The sequence below is a fragment of the Patagioenas fasciata genome, chromosome 3, assembly GCF_037038585.1.
Source record: "Patagioenas fasciata isolate bPatFas1 chromosome 3, bPatFas1.hap1, whole genome shotgun sequence".
NCBI classification, from domain to species: domain Eukaryota; kingdom Metazoa; phylum Chordata; class Aves; order Columbiformes; family Columbidae; genus Patagioenas; species Patagioenas fasciata.
In genome coordinates this window covers 108935334-108952993 of record NC_092522.1, presented here as the reverse complement: position 1 = coordinate 108952993, position 17660 = coordinate 108935334, and the positions used below count along the sequence as shown (strand labels likewise).

General features: G+C 37.1%; 1 protein-coding gene across 3 annotated transcripts in view; it reads left to right on the top strand.

Moving 5' to 3' along the window:
* Positions 1 to 17660, top strand: part of KIDINS220 (kinase D interacting substrate 220) — a 74056-nt gene that overhangs the window by 34559 nt on the left and 21837 nt on the right. For all 3 annotated transcript variants that reach the window (XM_065834340.2, XM_065834339.2, XM_065834341.2), the window contains exons 22-23: positions 1620 to 1782; positions 16577 to 16755. In XM_065834340.2, coding sequence (XP_065690412.2) covers positions 1620 to 1782; positions 16577 to 16755 — 342 coding nt within the window. The remainder of the gene's footprint in view (positions 1 to 1619; positions 1783 to 16576; positions 16756 to 17660) is intronic.

The window sequence follows — 17660 nt, the reverse complement described above, 5'->3', positions numbered from 1 at the left end:
GCTGGATCATTTGAGAGAGAGGATTTTAGGAATAAAACCTTTACAGATACAGATATATTGCAGTTGCCTGCAAGCATATGAAGGATGAGTTCAACAGAATCAGCATTAAGTTCTACATCAGGTGATTGTAGCCGTATTGCCACAGAATCAGAAATCAGCCCATCTTTATTTCAGAGAAGATAGCTGGAGCTTGGAAACCTGCTGCAACCATCTCAAGTCTCACTTAAGCTCTTTGCTTTACAAATAGATGCACAGAGAAATAATAATCAAGGCCAAAACTGAACTGATTCCTGCTGATCTGTTGGTTACAGAAACCTGCTACAACAGTATCTGTGCTGCAACTTCTCGTTGCATTTGGGAGAACGTCTTTCCAGTAGGTGGAGCTGGTTCAGGTCTGGTGCAGCGCGGGGTGATCATGGCAGTAGGAAGTCTGGCCTGAGGACACAGTTGTGTGTTTCTGAGCTGAGGTTCAGCTCTGTCGAACCAACCTGGGTAACACAGAGCAGTTGGTGATCTCACAGCTCCATTTGCAGTGCTTGCGTAGGATTGTCCTAATTTACCTTCACTCAGATTATGAAGAATTAAATGTAAATGCTGTTCTAAATTAAGTAAAATAACCTGTGGCTTATTTTCTGTTCCATTAACTGAACACTAGTGTAGTTAATAGAAGATTGTTCATATGTAATTTTCCTTATTTTTTCCCTGCTTTTTCCCTTTTTTAGTGATCATTTATATGTGACAACAGACCTAAAAATCTGAGCTAATCTTTTAAATTAATGTGCAGGATCTTAGCATGGTCATTACAATTTATAGCATGAAATTTCTGGTTTTAGCAAATTATAGTGCAGATGTGAATGTATAACAAAATCACAAGCTGTTAGTTGTAAAAACAAACAAAGCCCTGCAAGAACACTTCTAGTGTACTATAATCTGTGGTTATATATGATGATTTAATGAACAGCTTCATGAGCAGAGCCTTTGGAGTGTAAGTGATACATCATCACCAATATTAATTATGCAATTCTAGAAAACTTGCTACAACTTGAAATGTATAACTGTAGCATTAACTTTTTCTGTTTTTTTGGTTTTTTTTTTAATTAACTTCGTTTGTAATTCCTACCTCTCATTATTAACTTTAAACAGTTTTCTGATTATAGTTTTGACTTTACTTTACTGGGTATTGAAGATGACAGTAGTATGCTTAACTTGTTTTGACCAGATTTCATATGCCAATGCACAGAATATCTTTCACAGTATTAGCATTATTTTTGTGTTTACATTGAGAAAGTTATGTGTGAAATTCTTTATTGAGTTTTGTTAACTTAAGATTCACCTGTAACAAGATTATAGTAATTAGCATTTAACTTGGAGCTGAAGTTGACAGTTTTGGAGAGTCTCATACTCTGACCAGTATTTGCAAGGATTTTGATTAGGTTGTTAAATTATATTTTTTCATGCAACTTGAGATGGTTTTGAACCCTCTGAGCTAAAAATATAATACCAGAAAGTTCATAGATCAGGCTGAAGAACTTACGTATCTGTTATTTTGAAGGCAAAAGATATCTTTAAAAAAAGGAAAAAATCCCCTATGTTTCTTCCCTCCTTTTGTGCTATATTAGGTCGTTTATTGAGAGCTAATCAGATCACATTCAATTGGGATAGACTGGCAAGTTGGATCAATCTCACAGAGCAGTGGCCGTATAGAACATCTTGGCTCATTCTGCATCTTGAAGAGACTGAAGGTGTTCCAGATCAGCTGACTTTAAAAACCATCTATGAGAGGTAGGTGTTATTCTGGTAATGGTATGCACTTTCAATTATTAAAACAGTGATCATTATTAATGATTATTAGAATAACATGACTTTCAATGAGCTACCAAGTTGTAATCTAAAATACTCACAGTCTTTTGTTAACTTTTGGAAACTTTTGAATGACTTCCATTGCTATTTAATGTACCACGTATGAGTGTATTTTGTATTAAAAAAAAAAAGAGAAAGCTAGCTGCTCTTCTGTCTCTTGATATAATTTTCATCTCTGCCTTGCCTGAGCCAGAAGTTTGGTTTTTTGCCTTTTTTTTTTTTTCCCTAGTTAGAAATCTGAACTAAGCTCTGCAAAAACTCTCTGAAGGTTTGGAGCTTAGCAAGTGAGCATGAGGGTACAGCAGTGCCTTGTGCTGCAGTTATGGAATACAAAGTGAAGTGTGACTTTCTCCATTCCTGATACAAGTTGCTGTTCAACAGAGCTGTCTGATGTTGCGAGATTGAATATTCCCTATGTCGCCAGTGAACATGCCTTTCCAGAACCTGGCTGCTTGTAAGGAAGGACTTGTGGTTTGTGACAAGTGACCTGATGACAGCGGGAGGAATGGAAGAGAAAGAATGTGACTATAGGAAAAAAGCCAAATCTGAGAATGGGAATCAGTGAGAGGAAAGAAGGGTTTGACTTGTTTAAGAAATAACAGAGCAGATGAAAAGAACAGCTGAGGTAAAGAGGTACAGGGACTCATTGAACAAGTTGCTAGAAAATCTAGAGACACTGCAGGGTCCAGAGAAAGAATGGAGAGGAGAATGAACTTGGAAAGAAAATTCTGGGGAGGTGCCCTGCACTAAGACTCAAGGAATGGGATAAGATGGACTGGCTGAGGGCCTGAGCTGTGCTGGAAATGATTGAAGTGTTGAAGAAGTTTTGCTGGTCGATTGGAAAAGATGACTGGAGTGGGTTGTATTAGGAAAGTTGAAGTGAGGTTAAGATCTGAACCCAGAAGGCAGAGGGGCAGCGGTAGAGTGGGCGTGATGAGGCTGAGGATTGGAGGGAAAGAAGGCAAGTAGTAGACTGGAGTGGCTTCAGGTTGGGAGATTGTTATTGCAATATCAAACTGCAGAGGTAAATAAATGCATTATTAGAAAACACTTTCCTCTAGAGAATGGATCCAGTTTCTGGGTGTTGGGTTTCTTCTGTGAGTGTGAGATAGCTGTGAAATCAGTAAAGTAGTGGGAACCCACCTCTCCATTTTGGGTTCACATGCAAGTACAGTAATTCAGAATCATCAGGGATTCCCTCTCCTGTTATGCTTTCCAGTACTTTCGTTGTAGAAATTTCCAACTTACCTTAATTTAGATTTGCTGTATGGCAGGTTCCATAAGCTTATATTTTCAGTATTTATCCAGCAAATTCATTACAGTGTTTTGATTATTAGCATTGACAGTAATAAATCTCTTTGGAGTGATCAAAGTCCAAAGCTGTCTTCAAGACATAAGTGTTTATGTTTTCTGATAAACCAGAGAAGATACTAAAGACTTGAATTGTTCTCTTACATGGGTACGAGTAATTCCAGTATGAGCTAATGTTACATCTGTAGTAACCCAATGTGAGGAGGACAGTCACCATTGAATGCGGATGACTTATTTGAGTTCTGAATTATTTGTTGTTAGTTACAGACACTTGAGCTGTTGATATTCAGTGCCAGCTGTAGTGTGTCAGGGTTTATTAGTTAAGGTGTGGAGGAGAGTCATGATTCCCGCTATGCTGTTTTGCCTGTCGCTGTGTAGGTTGTGTTTGGAAGTAATATAACCACTTGAGTAGAGTGCCAACTAATAATTGACAGTTATAAATGTAAAAATAAATTTATAGTGTATAAAACTAGGATATGTAATATGAAGAAACAGTGAAGAACCCTGTACCATGTACTGGAAAAAGGAAGGTGATCTTCTTTTCAGTAAAGCTGTTTGTATCCTACCTGCAATACCAGGAAAATAAGGAAAAGAGGACCAACATTCAGGATTCTGTGTTTAGCAGAACATACCAACAGAATTGTTTGATATGAAAATGATAAAGCTACAAGGCTGAGATTCTTTGACTATTTAACTATTAAAAAAAAAAGGGTTCGTAAAAGTAGTAGCAAAGTTGCCGCATGCTCAGGAAGAGAGTTGATCTCTCAGCCACTTCTGTTGAACTTCTGCAAGGAATTAAATGTATAACTTTACTGATGTAGTCACAAAGCTGAGATATCTGTCTGGTGATTTGGGTACTCATCATTACTGTATGCTGACTGTGAAAAGGTCTGTGAACACCTCTCTGGGATAATCTAATGCTCTCAAAATTCTGTTTTAGCCAAAATAATCCTTTCTGTGGTAGTCTTTTTTATCTACAGTTGTTTAAAGTCACTTGGCTTGGATGTCTGTGTCAGTTTGAAGTAGAGTATTTACTTTAGTTCCTTTAAAAAATTTAATTTTTCTTTTCTAAGGTTTTCTAGTTTATGAAAGAGCTTTCCCATTTGAAATCTCATGAATAGATAACAAATTTCCATGCTTGTGTAGCCTCTGTTCCTGTTCTGAGTTTGTTACTTCGTTCCTGCCTCTTATTCTGCAAGGGTGTTTTAAAAAATATTTTGGTGCTTTAGAAGAGGAGCAAGAATATAATTTTCCTAGTATTGAATAGCTTGTGTCAAACTGCTTTTTATTGTGACAATGCAAATTCTTCCTTGGTTTTGCTGCATTTCTGAACTCTTAAGCGTGTGAGGAAAGGGCTCTGCTTGGCCATCTTCCTTGGATGAAAGGAATCCTGTAGGTTCTCCATTAGGTGTAGGAGTTCCACACTTGATCATGTTCTCCATAGGATGAGAATCCTTTGATATTAGAGTAACTTTTCCAACTTTTAAGTTATCGTGTTAAAAAGGTTGTGAATTGCCGAGATTCCCTTGGAGTGAGAACTTCCCTTGCCTTCCTCTTGGCTGCTGACTGTGTGGGGCAGGGGGTTAACACAACACATTGATCTCTTACAGGTGCCTTTGATTGAAGGGTTATGGTAGATGTTTTGTGTGTGTGCAGCGAGGGTATGACAAGTGGTAATAAAACCTGTGTTGACTTAGCACTGTGTCTTTGGATTGGAGGCAGGTTAGAACCAGTTCTGCTCTCAGTACAGCTGATGCTGCAGGAGTGAGCTGTGGTCCCAGTGCCTGGTGGTGCTGTGTCGGCAGGTGGCAGCAGCAGAACGACTGCGTCTGTCCCGCGTAGCTCCAATAGCCTCTGTTTGCATGCTTTTCTTAGTGTATTCCGTATTGGTATTTAACATTAGCAGTCTTTTTCACTCGATGTTTTGGCTTTCAGTGTTTCAAAGAATAAGCAATACGTTCACAACAAAAAGGATAGTAAAATTAAAAGAATCATGTAGTCAAGCATTAAGAAATTAAAGAATAGTCTGCAGTTACATCACACGTAATCATGCATATAGAAAGAAGAATTATGTGATCATATGCTATTTTGCCCCCGTAAGATTCCTGTCTTGTTCAGAATTGAATTTTACAAACTGTATAGATATGCTGCATAGTAAAGGGGAGGGCCATTTTCTGTCACATCTCAGTGCTATCTGTTGTCATTAAAAAGAATGCCATAGGAAAACTAAGATAACTGAAAGCTGCTCTAGAACTATTCATCAGAGTTTGTATGATACTGGACTGTCAAACCTTTCACTTGGATAGTATTTGTGCCTGTGTTGGGAGGTGTTGTATACAGCTTATGGTTTGGTAGGCTCATTCTAGTAAGTGTTTGGGGCTGTAGCTGAAGGTAGTTGGAGCTCTGGTTTCAGTATGTGCAGTACTCTGAAAGAAAACAGGCATTTCAGTTTGGTTACTGAAAGATATGGCTATATCTCTGTGCTTCAATTTGTTATTAAAAAAAGAAGCTAATAAATATATTTGTATTCTGAATGATTGTTGGCAGAAGTAAGTTTGTGAGTGCTTATCTATAGATACTATGAATATGGAAGACTATATTGATGAGTATGGAACCAGTTTTGTCAGTAGTAGTGCATCTTTACTGTGGCAAACTATGCAGAGATGGGAAAACCTGTTGAATGTTATATTGGCAACATTTTCCCAGGGTCTTAATGAAAAAAAAAAAGCTTCAATTTGTGTTGTAGGCACATCTTTTGTGAACAGTATTTATGGATTGAAGTCACTTGAACTTCTGTCTTAGTAACAGATAGAGATGCTACATTGTAAATCTTCCATATAGGAGAACAAGCCCATGCTTTGTGTCAAATTTTGAAAATAAAAAGTGCCGAGTCTGCATTGTTGGCTTCCAGTCCAGATTCTGGAGAAAAAAAATCTTTACTCTTTCTACTTCCTTATACTTTATCCTCTCACTTGCAGCCTCTCTCTTTTCTGGTCTGGATCTTTGCTTGGTTTTGCTTTCCAGTTGATATATTAGTATCGGTATTTACTCCTTTGAGTTTGCATGTTACCTTTTCAAGTCATTTCTTATCACCAGGATTTCTTGTAGTCTCTCTCATTGGCGGGTTAAGCTCCTAATTCTGAGTTCTTGTCTATCATGTTTTCTGCCCCTTAAGTGTTCAGGTTGTTCTGTGGTCAAGCCAGCTGCTGTCATTACCCACCTCTCTATCCTGGTCTATTTAAATTATTTTTCCATTTTATTTATAATTGTGACATACGGTTCATATTTATGTTGTGCTGTGTTCTCTGTGTTGCTGTAAGGTCTTATTAATGCTGGTTTTGTGAAATGCCAAAATGGTTTCAGAAGTTGCAGAAAGCAAATTTTTAAAGCCCCGAAGCAGAATAAAATACATGTGCTTTCTTTAAATGAACTGTAAGAGATTTAAGTTGTCAGATTAAAGCAAGTTTCTGTTGAGTGTTGGAAACTGATACTTCTCAGATTTGTAAATTAGCCAGCTATGGGAATGTATTCTCTTGTGAAGACCAAATGAAACATCCATGACACCAGAATGAATGTCAGTGCCAAATCTAAATAAATGATACACTGGCAAAAGTCCCTGTGGCTTTTGTAGAGAGAAGATATGTTTCAGGAAACTGAATTCTCAACAGAGTCAATAAACAGGTGAAGAAGACAATGTAACATTTTGAAATTTAAGAAATTTTAAGTAAGATCTTCATATAAGAACATTTAAATGTATTAAAATTTAAGGTCATAACAGGCAAGATTGCCTCAGGAAAACAAAAGATGGAAGTGAAAGGCAGGAGTAAGTGTCTTGTGAGAAACTTGGAGATAAAGTTTCGAGAGATAACACTTGTAATCTTTGACATACCTGTAAATGGTCTGGCAGAGGTAGAACATGAAATGTGGAGGTATAACCCCACAGAGAGTTGTGGAGGTAGCTATGAGTAAATTGCAGATCAAAGTAATTGTGGATACAGGTATCATAGCATACTGGGGAAAATAATTTAATCTATAATCCTGATAACATAGTAATCGGCTGTAAATCTCCATTGGGGAAAGACATTCACAAATCATAGCTGATTTCTCTGAAAAAATATGTTCAGTCCTCAGCAGGAGGTGGAAAATGAAACAATGTATTTAAGAGTTATTAGCAAAGCAATGGAAAGAAGAAAGGTGTTGTATTATACAGATCTGTGATGTATCTAAATCCTGAACACTGAGATTCTAGTCACCACGTTTCAAAAAGGTTGTACCAAAGTAGAATAGATATTAAAGAGGATGAGGAGAGCCCTACTCTCACTTCAGATTTTGCTGTCAATTTCGTCACTGTCCTACTTCCTATGCAGTGAGGAATCCCAGTTTTGCTTGAATACTTTCTCTAATCTTTTTTTTTTTTTTTGGATTCTCAAGTCTTCCTCAGTCTTAGAAATTTGAGTCTTGTTTTTTTTTTTTTCCCCAAAGACCTTAGTTTTTCATTTCAGTTTAAGGCTCTGAGTTGTAGTCATCTTACTTTGTTTCTTGATATTTTCTACTGCTTAAGTCTGTAGATGGCAGCAATTCAATATTGCCACCTTGATTAAAAATCACACTATTAAAGCTGATTGCATGGGAGGGAATGTCTTCTTAGTCCCTCTCCTCATTCAGTTTACTTGCTAAATGAGATAATCTGCTGAATGAATTTTATCTGTTTGTATCCTTCTTATGGCAGGAACCAAAGTCTGTGGTACTTTGTCTAGTGGAAGATGTTCCTAGAAGTCACTGAAGTAATTTCATAACCTTCTTACCTGTAGGCCATTCTCCAGCTGAAATCTGCAGATGTTAGGGAGAGTTCTGCATCTATGAGCCAACCAATTCTCTTCTAGATATGGCAGATTTACCAGTCAGTCACTTCTTAAAGAGGTTAGTAGCTGGGCTATCTTTGCTGATTAAAGCCTGTTCCATGTGTTAAGGTTTATACAGTTGAGAGTGAAACTTCAGGCTTGTATATGCCCCTTGAGTTCAAGCATGCAATTCAGAAAATGACTGACTAAACTTGCAAACACTTCAAAAAACATAGATGTCTAAATTTTTACCCCTGAAGTTCCTGCAACATCTGCAGTTCCACTGGTGTGATGTCTCAGAATTGCTGATGTGAGAGCTAAGCTGAGTCTTGTGGTGCTTGTGTTGTATCTGGAACCTATTCAGGATCCTGCAGTCAGTAGCTGCAGCCCTCAAAAAGCCTGGACAAATAAATGTGGTGTGAGCATGTTTGCAACAGGAGGAAAAGGTTAGTTTCAGCACAAAACACAGCAGCTAAGGCAACTTTAATTCAAAAATAATGTGGAAGAGGGGGAGTAGCAATACCTATTTTATGTAATATTATGCATTTACAGTAGTTAAGATGCTGGGGCAAACTATACAGCCAGTTTCAAAAACCTTCTGGTCTCAGTGAACATGCAGAGTTGTGCAGGCAGGTACTGTGGCACGGTGGTAAAGTGCCAGTTGACCTTTGAAAAGAAGATAGCAGGGAACACACCTCAGGCTACCAAAACAATTTAGTGACCTACTTGCTGTGGAGGGCCCCCTTGGAAGGAAAAAAAGTCAGTATGAAGTTGATAACGATCCATGAGAATTTCCTTGTGGTTATGTTTGGATGCCATTGGGGTAGAACATTTACCCAGGAGTTTGACAGATCCGTGGTAAGTATTTGCCTCTCATATGGTTAGAATCTAGACTCCATATCTTTGTGAATATAGTTCTGGCCATTACATGGTGAAACTGAGAATCCTAAGACCAGTGTATCTAGGAAGATAGTCCTAAGAGAGACCATGACTCACTCTCAGTGCTTAAAGATACTAGGGAGAGGAGAGTCCTTGTCCCCAGAGCTGAATTTACATTTTGCTTAACGGTACAGAATTCACATAATCACACAAGCTATTCAAGTGCTTCCTACTGGCTGATTTTGATGTTACTTTGCTTGTCGTGCCTGATGTCACGAGGGACAGTTCTACCTGTCACTCTTTGCCCAGGCTTTGCTCAAGCTGAGGTGTTAAGACAGGGTTTATCAATCTTTTGTGAGGATATCAGCAAATGGTTGCTGGTCACTGAATTTCTGTGGCATGGTTATTCTTATATATTCATTCAAAATATTAGAACATGAGGGCTTGGCTCAGGATAGAAGAAACTCTCATGAGCCATCTGTTCAGATAAGAATCTCCACCCTTGCTTAATTGCCTTGAAAACCTGCTTTTTGGGAAGCTGAATGAAACCATGGAAATGAATAATCTAAAATCTTTGATTTTGAAAAAAAGAGATGTATCTTCCAGGATGAGAAGATGGTAATGCTTTCCTCAGAGTTGTAAGTAACCATTATTTAAAACTTAACAACATATAATTCATCCATCACTTGGGCTGAATTTCTCTCTGCGAATGTTCTTGCACATGTGTCTGCATACCTATGGTAGATGTCAAACTGGACTGGAAAACGATGTGCCACAACAGAAAACACTGAATTTTGAAGAATAGTTTACTAACTTGCTTTTATTAAGGATTCTTTTTGTGTGTGTGGAACTAAAGGATCTAAGCCAGCCGTAGCTCATTTATTACTTTTGAAAAGACTTTTGCAACTCTTACTCCATTTTCAGGAATAATTTGTGGAGACATCTGCTCTGTCTGATTTATTAATAATGGAAAGTGTTGGTGTTTCTTCATTTCTTCAGTTCTGTGTGTCTTGACAGTTTCAGCACTGTTTTATGATTTTACTTGCTTCTTTCCCCAGTTACTCTTTTTGGAAGTAACCAGAGAAATGCTTCATTTCAGGTTACTAGACAACTCATCCTCTTTCTTTTTTACCCTTTTCTTCAGATTAAACTGGTAAAAGCTAATTTAGTTATAAGTGGAACAGCAGTTGATTATTGTAGGTTTGCAGTTCTGAGGTGTGGTTTCATTGGTGCTGTGTTCTACTGATAATTTTGTGTGATACACTCATGTGAATCAAATTAGGAAACACTTAGGCAGGTTAAAACATTTTTGTGTTTCACATGGAGTTGAATATTTCTACTTCATTATTTACTACTTCAGTTTAAGCAAGTGTATTTACAGCATAGTAAAAATACCACCAAGATATAAATGGTATGAAATTATTTTATTAAAGAAATTGATTTCATAAAAAATCAGAAAATACTATTCTGTAGCACTAGTAGTAAAATTTATTTTTCTCCATATAAAGGCTCATTTATTTTTATAGCAATTTGATGACACATCTGCTTGCTTTATTCAGCTGAAAAGAAAATGTTGGTTCTTGGTGTTTTGTAAAATTGCTTTGTTAAATTATTTTCAAAATCGTTCAACTTTTAACAAATGACATTTGATACTAACATTGGAAAGCAATTTCAGCTAATTAAGTAGATCCTTCTATAAACCATTGGAACATTAAGATGACAAACTGTTCATTCAGGATTATTTTAATTGGTACAATTATTGTAATTTTGTTGCAATTACGTGTTGAGCTAAAAGCTTTTGTCTAAATCTTTTGAGAGTTTTTTGTTAATATACATAAGTAAGAAGAAAAGAAGTAAAATAAAAACTGAAGATAAGCATTATCTGACTGCTTTTCCTTGCAGTGCTTTAGACGAGTATCTATTAAATTATTCTTTTAAAAAGTATGTTACATGTTTTCAGCAAATCTCTAGCAATGCTAGAGCAAGATCGTTTGAAATGCAACTTTTCTGGAAGGTTATTATGCTAATTCCAGTTTCGACACTGTTTAAATACCTTTTAATAAAAGGGTGAAATTAACTTTTGAGGGATTTGCGAGTTCTGTGAAATCTATTGATGTATTAATTTAAAAAATGTGGCTTTTTAGTGATTATAGAAATTTTAAAATTAAAAAGCTACGGAAGGTGCCACATTCATCATTCTGGTTATAATGTTCTCTGCAATCATCTTTTGCCCAGGCCAGGTTTAAGTAAATCACTTCCTTTAAGTAGACAAATTAATATTCTCGTAGACCTCACAGCGAGGCATTGCTTCTAAATATTTAACCTGCTTTTTATTTTTCGGTTTCCTTTTACTGCCTCCTACTTAAAATGCAGGGCACATAAAGTTATTATATTTCTTATTGCTCTAATAGTGTGGTCTCAATGTTAAAAGCTGGTGGTTGTTGCCCCACAGGAATCAAGGCACAAAGGAGAATTAACGAGAGGATGTGACAAGTAAGAAGGAAGTTCAGGTGGCAAGGTAGTAGGAAGAGAACAAGATCTGGAGCAAAAGCTAATCAGAACACAATGGAGGAATATTTTTAGCTTTTTTAGTTACCTTTGTAATATAGAATAATAAGTCATATTTCTAAAACATTTTCCAGGTAAGTTTAAATGCTTACAGTGTAGTTAACGTGCATTAGTGACATCTCTCAAAAATGCTCCTCTGTATATTTCAAATCACCCCAAGCACCACTGGTTGATACTAGTTTACGGTGGAACACAGAAGCCTTTGTTTTAGCAACAGTAGAAACAATTTCACAAAAGAAATTTTTTTTTTTTTTAAACCTGTGTAAGTCAGTTCATGAGTATTCTGTACCTCTGGAAGAATTGATAAAGTTAGGTAATAAAATTGGAGATGATGGCTTTTTTTTGTCTAGTGAACCTTTTTGTCAAAAGCGGAATATTTATTCAAAACCTGAGATCCTGGGAGAACATTGTGAGGCAAGATGATAAGCTGGAAATGCATCTTCTAACTACATACTGCAGTGGCCCATGTCCTGGCTCTTAGATGTGACATAATCTGTCTCTCAGGAAAAAAGAGGAGATAAAATACTTGCTTCATACTCAGAAAAGACTTGTGACCGCAGAGCAATAGTGTGGGCTGTCATGTTCTTCAAAAGCTGATGCTCTAGTTTTTTCTTGTAATGATTTGCTCATGTGTCCACGTGGTAAATTTGCCTCATTAGGTCAACTCTGTCATAAGAACCTGCTTCAGAATGGCAAGATAAGGAACAGATAACAGATCAGATAATCCAAATGCCGTATGAAGGAAGTAATATGTCTTTGGTCCTGGTTGACTTGGATTTTGGTTATTAACCTATCGATGTAGTATAGTAATCGTATCTTTCTACCTTCCATTTCTGGGTAGCATTTGCAACAGATTGATAGATTAGTTTCTGAGTTATTCTGAGAAGTGGAATTCGTGGTTCTGTCAGGGAAGCATTTGCCATAGACTTTTGGAGAAGGAGTCTCCTTTTGCCTGGTCCTGAGGTTTAGCAGTGTGCTAGAACCCAGCCCTGGAAAGGAATCTTGTGCTGGAGACTGGGATGAACCACGGGCATCTCTAACGCTAGGGGACCTGCCAGTATTTACTGCATTTCTGAAGTCCTCCAGGTGGAGGTATTGACTAAAAGAATCTCTGCATAAAGCCATGAAGTACCTTTGTAACTGATGTTCAGCAGTGAAAAATACCCAAACCAGGTTAATACAGTATTCTTGTATTTCACTTGTGTGAGTGATCTGATTGGACTTGGCAGTTAGTGAGCCATGATTACTTCTGTTTACAGAGTAGCTTTGAGCAGTCTTAGATTCTCCTGTGCTACACTGTTTAGCTGCTTTTCCGTCTGTGTAATGAATACATGGATTTTTAAAAAATTATTTTGCCTTCTGTAATTCAAGTAGCACTGCAAAGCTGTGCTAAATCCAGACATTTATAACTGTATTAACACTTTAATTTTGAAGAATGTTGGTGTCGGGTGTGTTCAGGAGACTTGGAATAAAATTAGACCTTTTTAGTACGACCCAGTGACGGTGCATTATACTGGGTGTGGGAGATTAGTTTAATGAATATCATTCTTTTAAGGATCAAAATGTTGTTTTTTCTTTCTGGAATGGTCAAAAGCTGGAACACTCAGAAGAGGGGTGGTTTATCTGCTGTTACTTGAATTGGATGGTGAGAATTGGTTTTGCAGAGCAAGCTTTCCCGAATACCTACAGTAACAGGAGTTTTTAAATAGCTATTGCATCTGTTCAGTGAAGTCTCTGTACTGCTTAATATGCACTGAGGGGTTTATAATTTTTGTCAAGATAGATATGTCAAGCTATAGCTTTCTTTTTTTTCAGTCTGTATTAAGCTAAAAGATTGTTTCACTTATGTTTTGAGCATGCTATGACTTTTTATTCCTGCCTTTATACAAGTGTGTATATGAGCAAACGCTCTTTTTTCAATGTCCAAATAACCTGTTGTGAATTTCAGTTTGAAACGATATTTGCAGCACTATTCTTGATATGTTGACAGTACTGCAAATTTTCTGGAGTGTTGTGTGAGAGCTTTTAATCCAGAAAAAATACAGCCTTAAGCATAAAGATACACTGACACTCTACTGACCAGACAGGAGAAGAACAGGATAAATAACTTCAGAGCAAAGCAACGTGCAGTGCTGGACCCACTGTGGGGGTTGTTTTCCACGTCAGTAATAGAAGTGCAAGGTGAATGTAGACTAGAAAAAAATTGGAACAAATTCACAGTCTTTTGAATGGAAGAGAAGATGGCTTACCTACGTGTATTTGCAGTGAATATTTCTGTTTGAGGAAAAAAAAGGAAAAACCATCGTTGTTGGAATATAACTCATTCCACAATGAAAGCAATTTTAAATTTTAGCTGTACATGGAAAGGACACATGCAGAATAGTGTCCTCAATTTTTAAGGTTCTCTTCTGTCAAAGTAATATTCTGGTTTTGGCTCATTCCTTTTAAATTCAAGTAGTTTCTTGTGGAAACACTCTCTAACAGTAACAGTTTTTGATGTTTCTGATTTAAACAATAATACTTCTCCCTCAGGAAAATATAACCCCAAAATGAGAATAGGATGTTCACAGCACTTTATTTTTAGACTTGTACACTTATATTTTAGAAAAAGTAACTCCTGAAGTGCTTTACATGCTAACCTTTTATTTTTTATCGGAGAAGTACAGGCACATGCCATTTTTGTGGCTCTTTGCCAAAAGATTATCGTTTACATAAATATTTCTTTCAAAGGCGTAGTTTAAGATACTGAGCTCAGGAGGTTCGATTGGAGCCTTCAATCTGCACACCAGCAGTGAGCTGTTGGCTGCTGAACAGTAGCTTTGTTCATCACATTCAGAACACTGTTCGCATTCAGACTTAAGTAGAGCTGGCATTAAAATTCAGCTAATTTGTTTCATGTGATTCATCAGCTGTGTGTTTTATTTAAATCTATGTCACATTCTCTTTTGGCTTCTTGTTTTGTAGATGTAAGTGTTGAAGTAGGCCACTCTTTAACTCTTCAGTCCCTGGCTTAAAAAGTGACTTAATTTTCGTTTTGCCAGTGTTGAACTCTTGTTTAGAATACTCATAGTAAATATATGCAAGTTAGTGGGTTTATTTTTTTTTTTTTTTTTTTTTTTTTTTTTTTTTAGTTTCTGATGTCTTTGAATAAAGACATACATTTGAATAAAGACATACATTTACAGTCGGTTTAGTTGTAGTTTTATATAAGGCAAAATAGAATAACCGAAGGTAGTAGCTAGATATTAGTTTATAATATACATTTCTCTGATTCTATTGTGTGTGTTTTACTTCGATACTGTGAATGTTCTCTTTTTTTTTTTTCTTTGAAGTGAGAGCCACTTTTTGCTTCTATTAGATTTCCTTAAACACTCTTAGAGAATGAACTATTTCCACTCTTTGAAACTGTAACCTACTTCTGGGTGTCAAGTTTCTCTTCTTGCAGAAGCATCACTTTTTATTCTTTTAAGGCTGGAGCCTGTGAAGCCTTACGTGCAGTGAACTTCCCTAAAGCGTATAGTCCCACTGACATCCAGGTGACTGCTCACAATGATTTACAGGATCGGAACCCTTGTTAGAATAGGCTAGACTTGCTCTTATACTTTATATTTGCTACATTTTCCTATGCTGCAGTTGTAACATCTCACTGTGAATAAAATTATTTGTACATACTGCTTGTGACAGCATGGTGTGGCAGTATCCTTCATCTGTTAGGTACATGGTCCATTCAGATGTTTTCTGGTAAAATTTATAGGAATATTTTAATTCTACTTTTAGTATAGAACAAGACTATCCTAAAAGATCAGATGGAAAGGTTAACACACAGTTAAAATACATCTTTAAAAGAGTTGCAGTTACTTCAAGCATCTAGCATTCATCTTTGATTCCTTTTTTTCTCTTAATATTAAATGCTAAATATTCTGTGTAAATCTGCTACTGTTGTCTCTAGAATAATCCCTTGGGACATAAAAATCTACTTCTTAGGGAGAATTTAAAACTAAAGATGAAAGAAGATCATTGCTTTTTAAAAGCTTACAAATTGTGAAATAAGGTAAGGTTGTTCAGCTAGTGATAGACGTAATTAATTAGCTGTATTAAAAATTCAATTCCAACCAGATTTTTAAGTGTTATGTTTTTTTTCTATTTATGGACACGTGAGTGCGTATTTATTTAATGTAAGAGATTCTTGGTTGCACTTTGATAGGCTACTGAGTGCATGTGAGGGCTCTTTCCTCCCTTCCCGTCCATGCATCATTTACATTATCATATCTCATTTGGCGTTGGATGAGATAGCAGTCATGATTCTATGAGATGAGATGTCAAATAAGATAGGTCCATCTGACCCATCACTTGCCTCCATCACTTGCTTGCATTTGGTAGAAACTTTTCATAAACTTCCACAAGGCTAGCATTTAATCCTTCTTCTTGCTCCTTCCTAAAACTCTCCATGATACTAATGCTTACAAAAAAACCCCAAAAAAAACTACCAAACACCACACCATTCCTTGACAATAGTCATAATGCAGCAACAATCTCTTATATTGATCATGTCACATAGTTTTGTTCCTCTCTGTTTATGGCTTCGTGTCATAGAAGGTGAATTTCTTGAAAGCAGGCAGCTGTTTTTCCGCTTTTTACCATGAAATCATGTGCAGTTGAGTTTTGATCGGTGTCTAAGATGCCGAAGTATTCCTGTTACAAGAAATTTTAGTTTAAAATGAGATTTTTAACCATGGAATTTCTGCTTAGAGTACCCAAATTTGAGTGGATGTTTGAAGTTAGTGGTGACAAATATTGAGTTCCCCTTACCTTGTATTTGATGCTACTGATCTATAGATTTCTAATCTGATTTCAGTCTTCTGTTTGACTTCTTTGAGGTTTCTCTGAAGCATATAATTAGATCAGATTACATAGCAGTTTGAGATTTCTTGCGTATTAGGAAATATTAACTTGTTTTCTCTGCAGACAGTGCAGCTCTTTATGGGTTCTTTTTGTTTTCCAGAGAACGGAGAGAATGGATGCAAGTGTACTGGTATTTCACCCTTGAATATCACTATGCAAATGGACAACGTAGTCTAATAAATATGGTTTACAATTTATCCAATTTTTTCTCCTAGAATTTCAAAGAATATTCCTACAACTAAGGATGTTGAACCTCTACTTGAAATTGATGGAGACATACGGAACTTTGAAGTATTTTTATCTTCACGGACACCTGTTCTTGTTGCACGTGATGTAAGAACTTTTTTGCCGTGTACTGTAAACTTAGATCCCAAGCTACGAGAAATCATTGCAGGTGAGTATGCTTTCAAATAAACTGAAAATGACAATTTTAGTATTTATTTTCATGCTACTTTGCATGTTATGTAGAATCATGATTTGTTCATCGAATCAGACCTTCAGATTGTCTTATTTAACTTCAGTAACAGGCCATTCAGTTTCACTTGGTAGCTTTGCTGTAATGCTAGACTGAAGTATCTCTTTTGGACGGGCGGAATGCGCTGTTCTTGATTTGAAGACTGTTAGCAGACAGGGGAGACCAGTACACACAATGATATGTTAGTAGGCATGGAAGTTGTCTTCCAGATCTTTGGTAAAAATTTTAAGGGCAAGTGCAGAGTCTTGCATCTGGGCAGGAACAACCCCAGGTTCTAGTATAAGTTGGGGAATGACCTATTAGAGAGCGGTGTAGGGGAAAGGGACCTGGGGGTCTTGGTGGACAGCAGGGTGACCATGAGCCAGCACTGTGCCCTTGTGGCCAGAAAGGCCAGTGGCATCCTGGGGTGTATCAGAAGGGGGGTGGCTAGTAGGTGGAGAGAGGTTTTCCTTCCCCTCTACTCTGCCCTGGTGAGACCCCATCTGGAATATTGTGTCCAGTTCTGGGCCCCTCAGTTCAAGAAGGACAGGGAACTGCTGGAGAGAGTCCAGCGTAGGGCAACAAAGATGATGGAGGGAGTGGAGCATCTCCCTTATGAGGAAAGGCTGAGGGAACTGGGGCTCTTTAGCTTGGAGAAGAGGAGACTGAGGGGTGACCTCATTAATGTTTATAAATATGTAAAGGGTGATAGGCTCTTCTTGGTGACAAGTCAAAGGGCAGTGGATACAAACTGGAACACAGGAGATTCCACTTAAACATGAGAAGAAACTTCTTCTCAATGAGGGTGACAGAGCACTGGAACAGACTGCCCAGGGAGGTTGTGG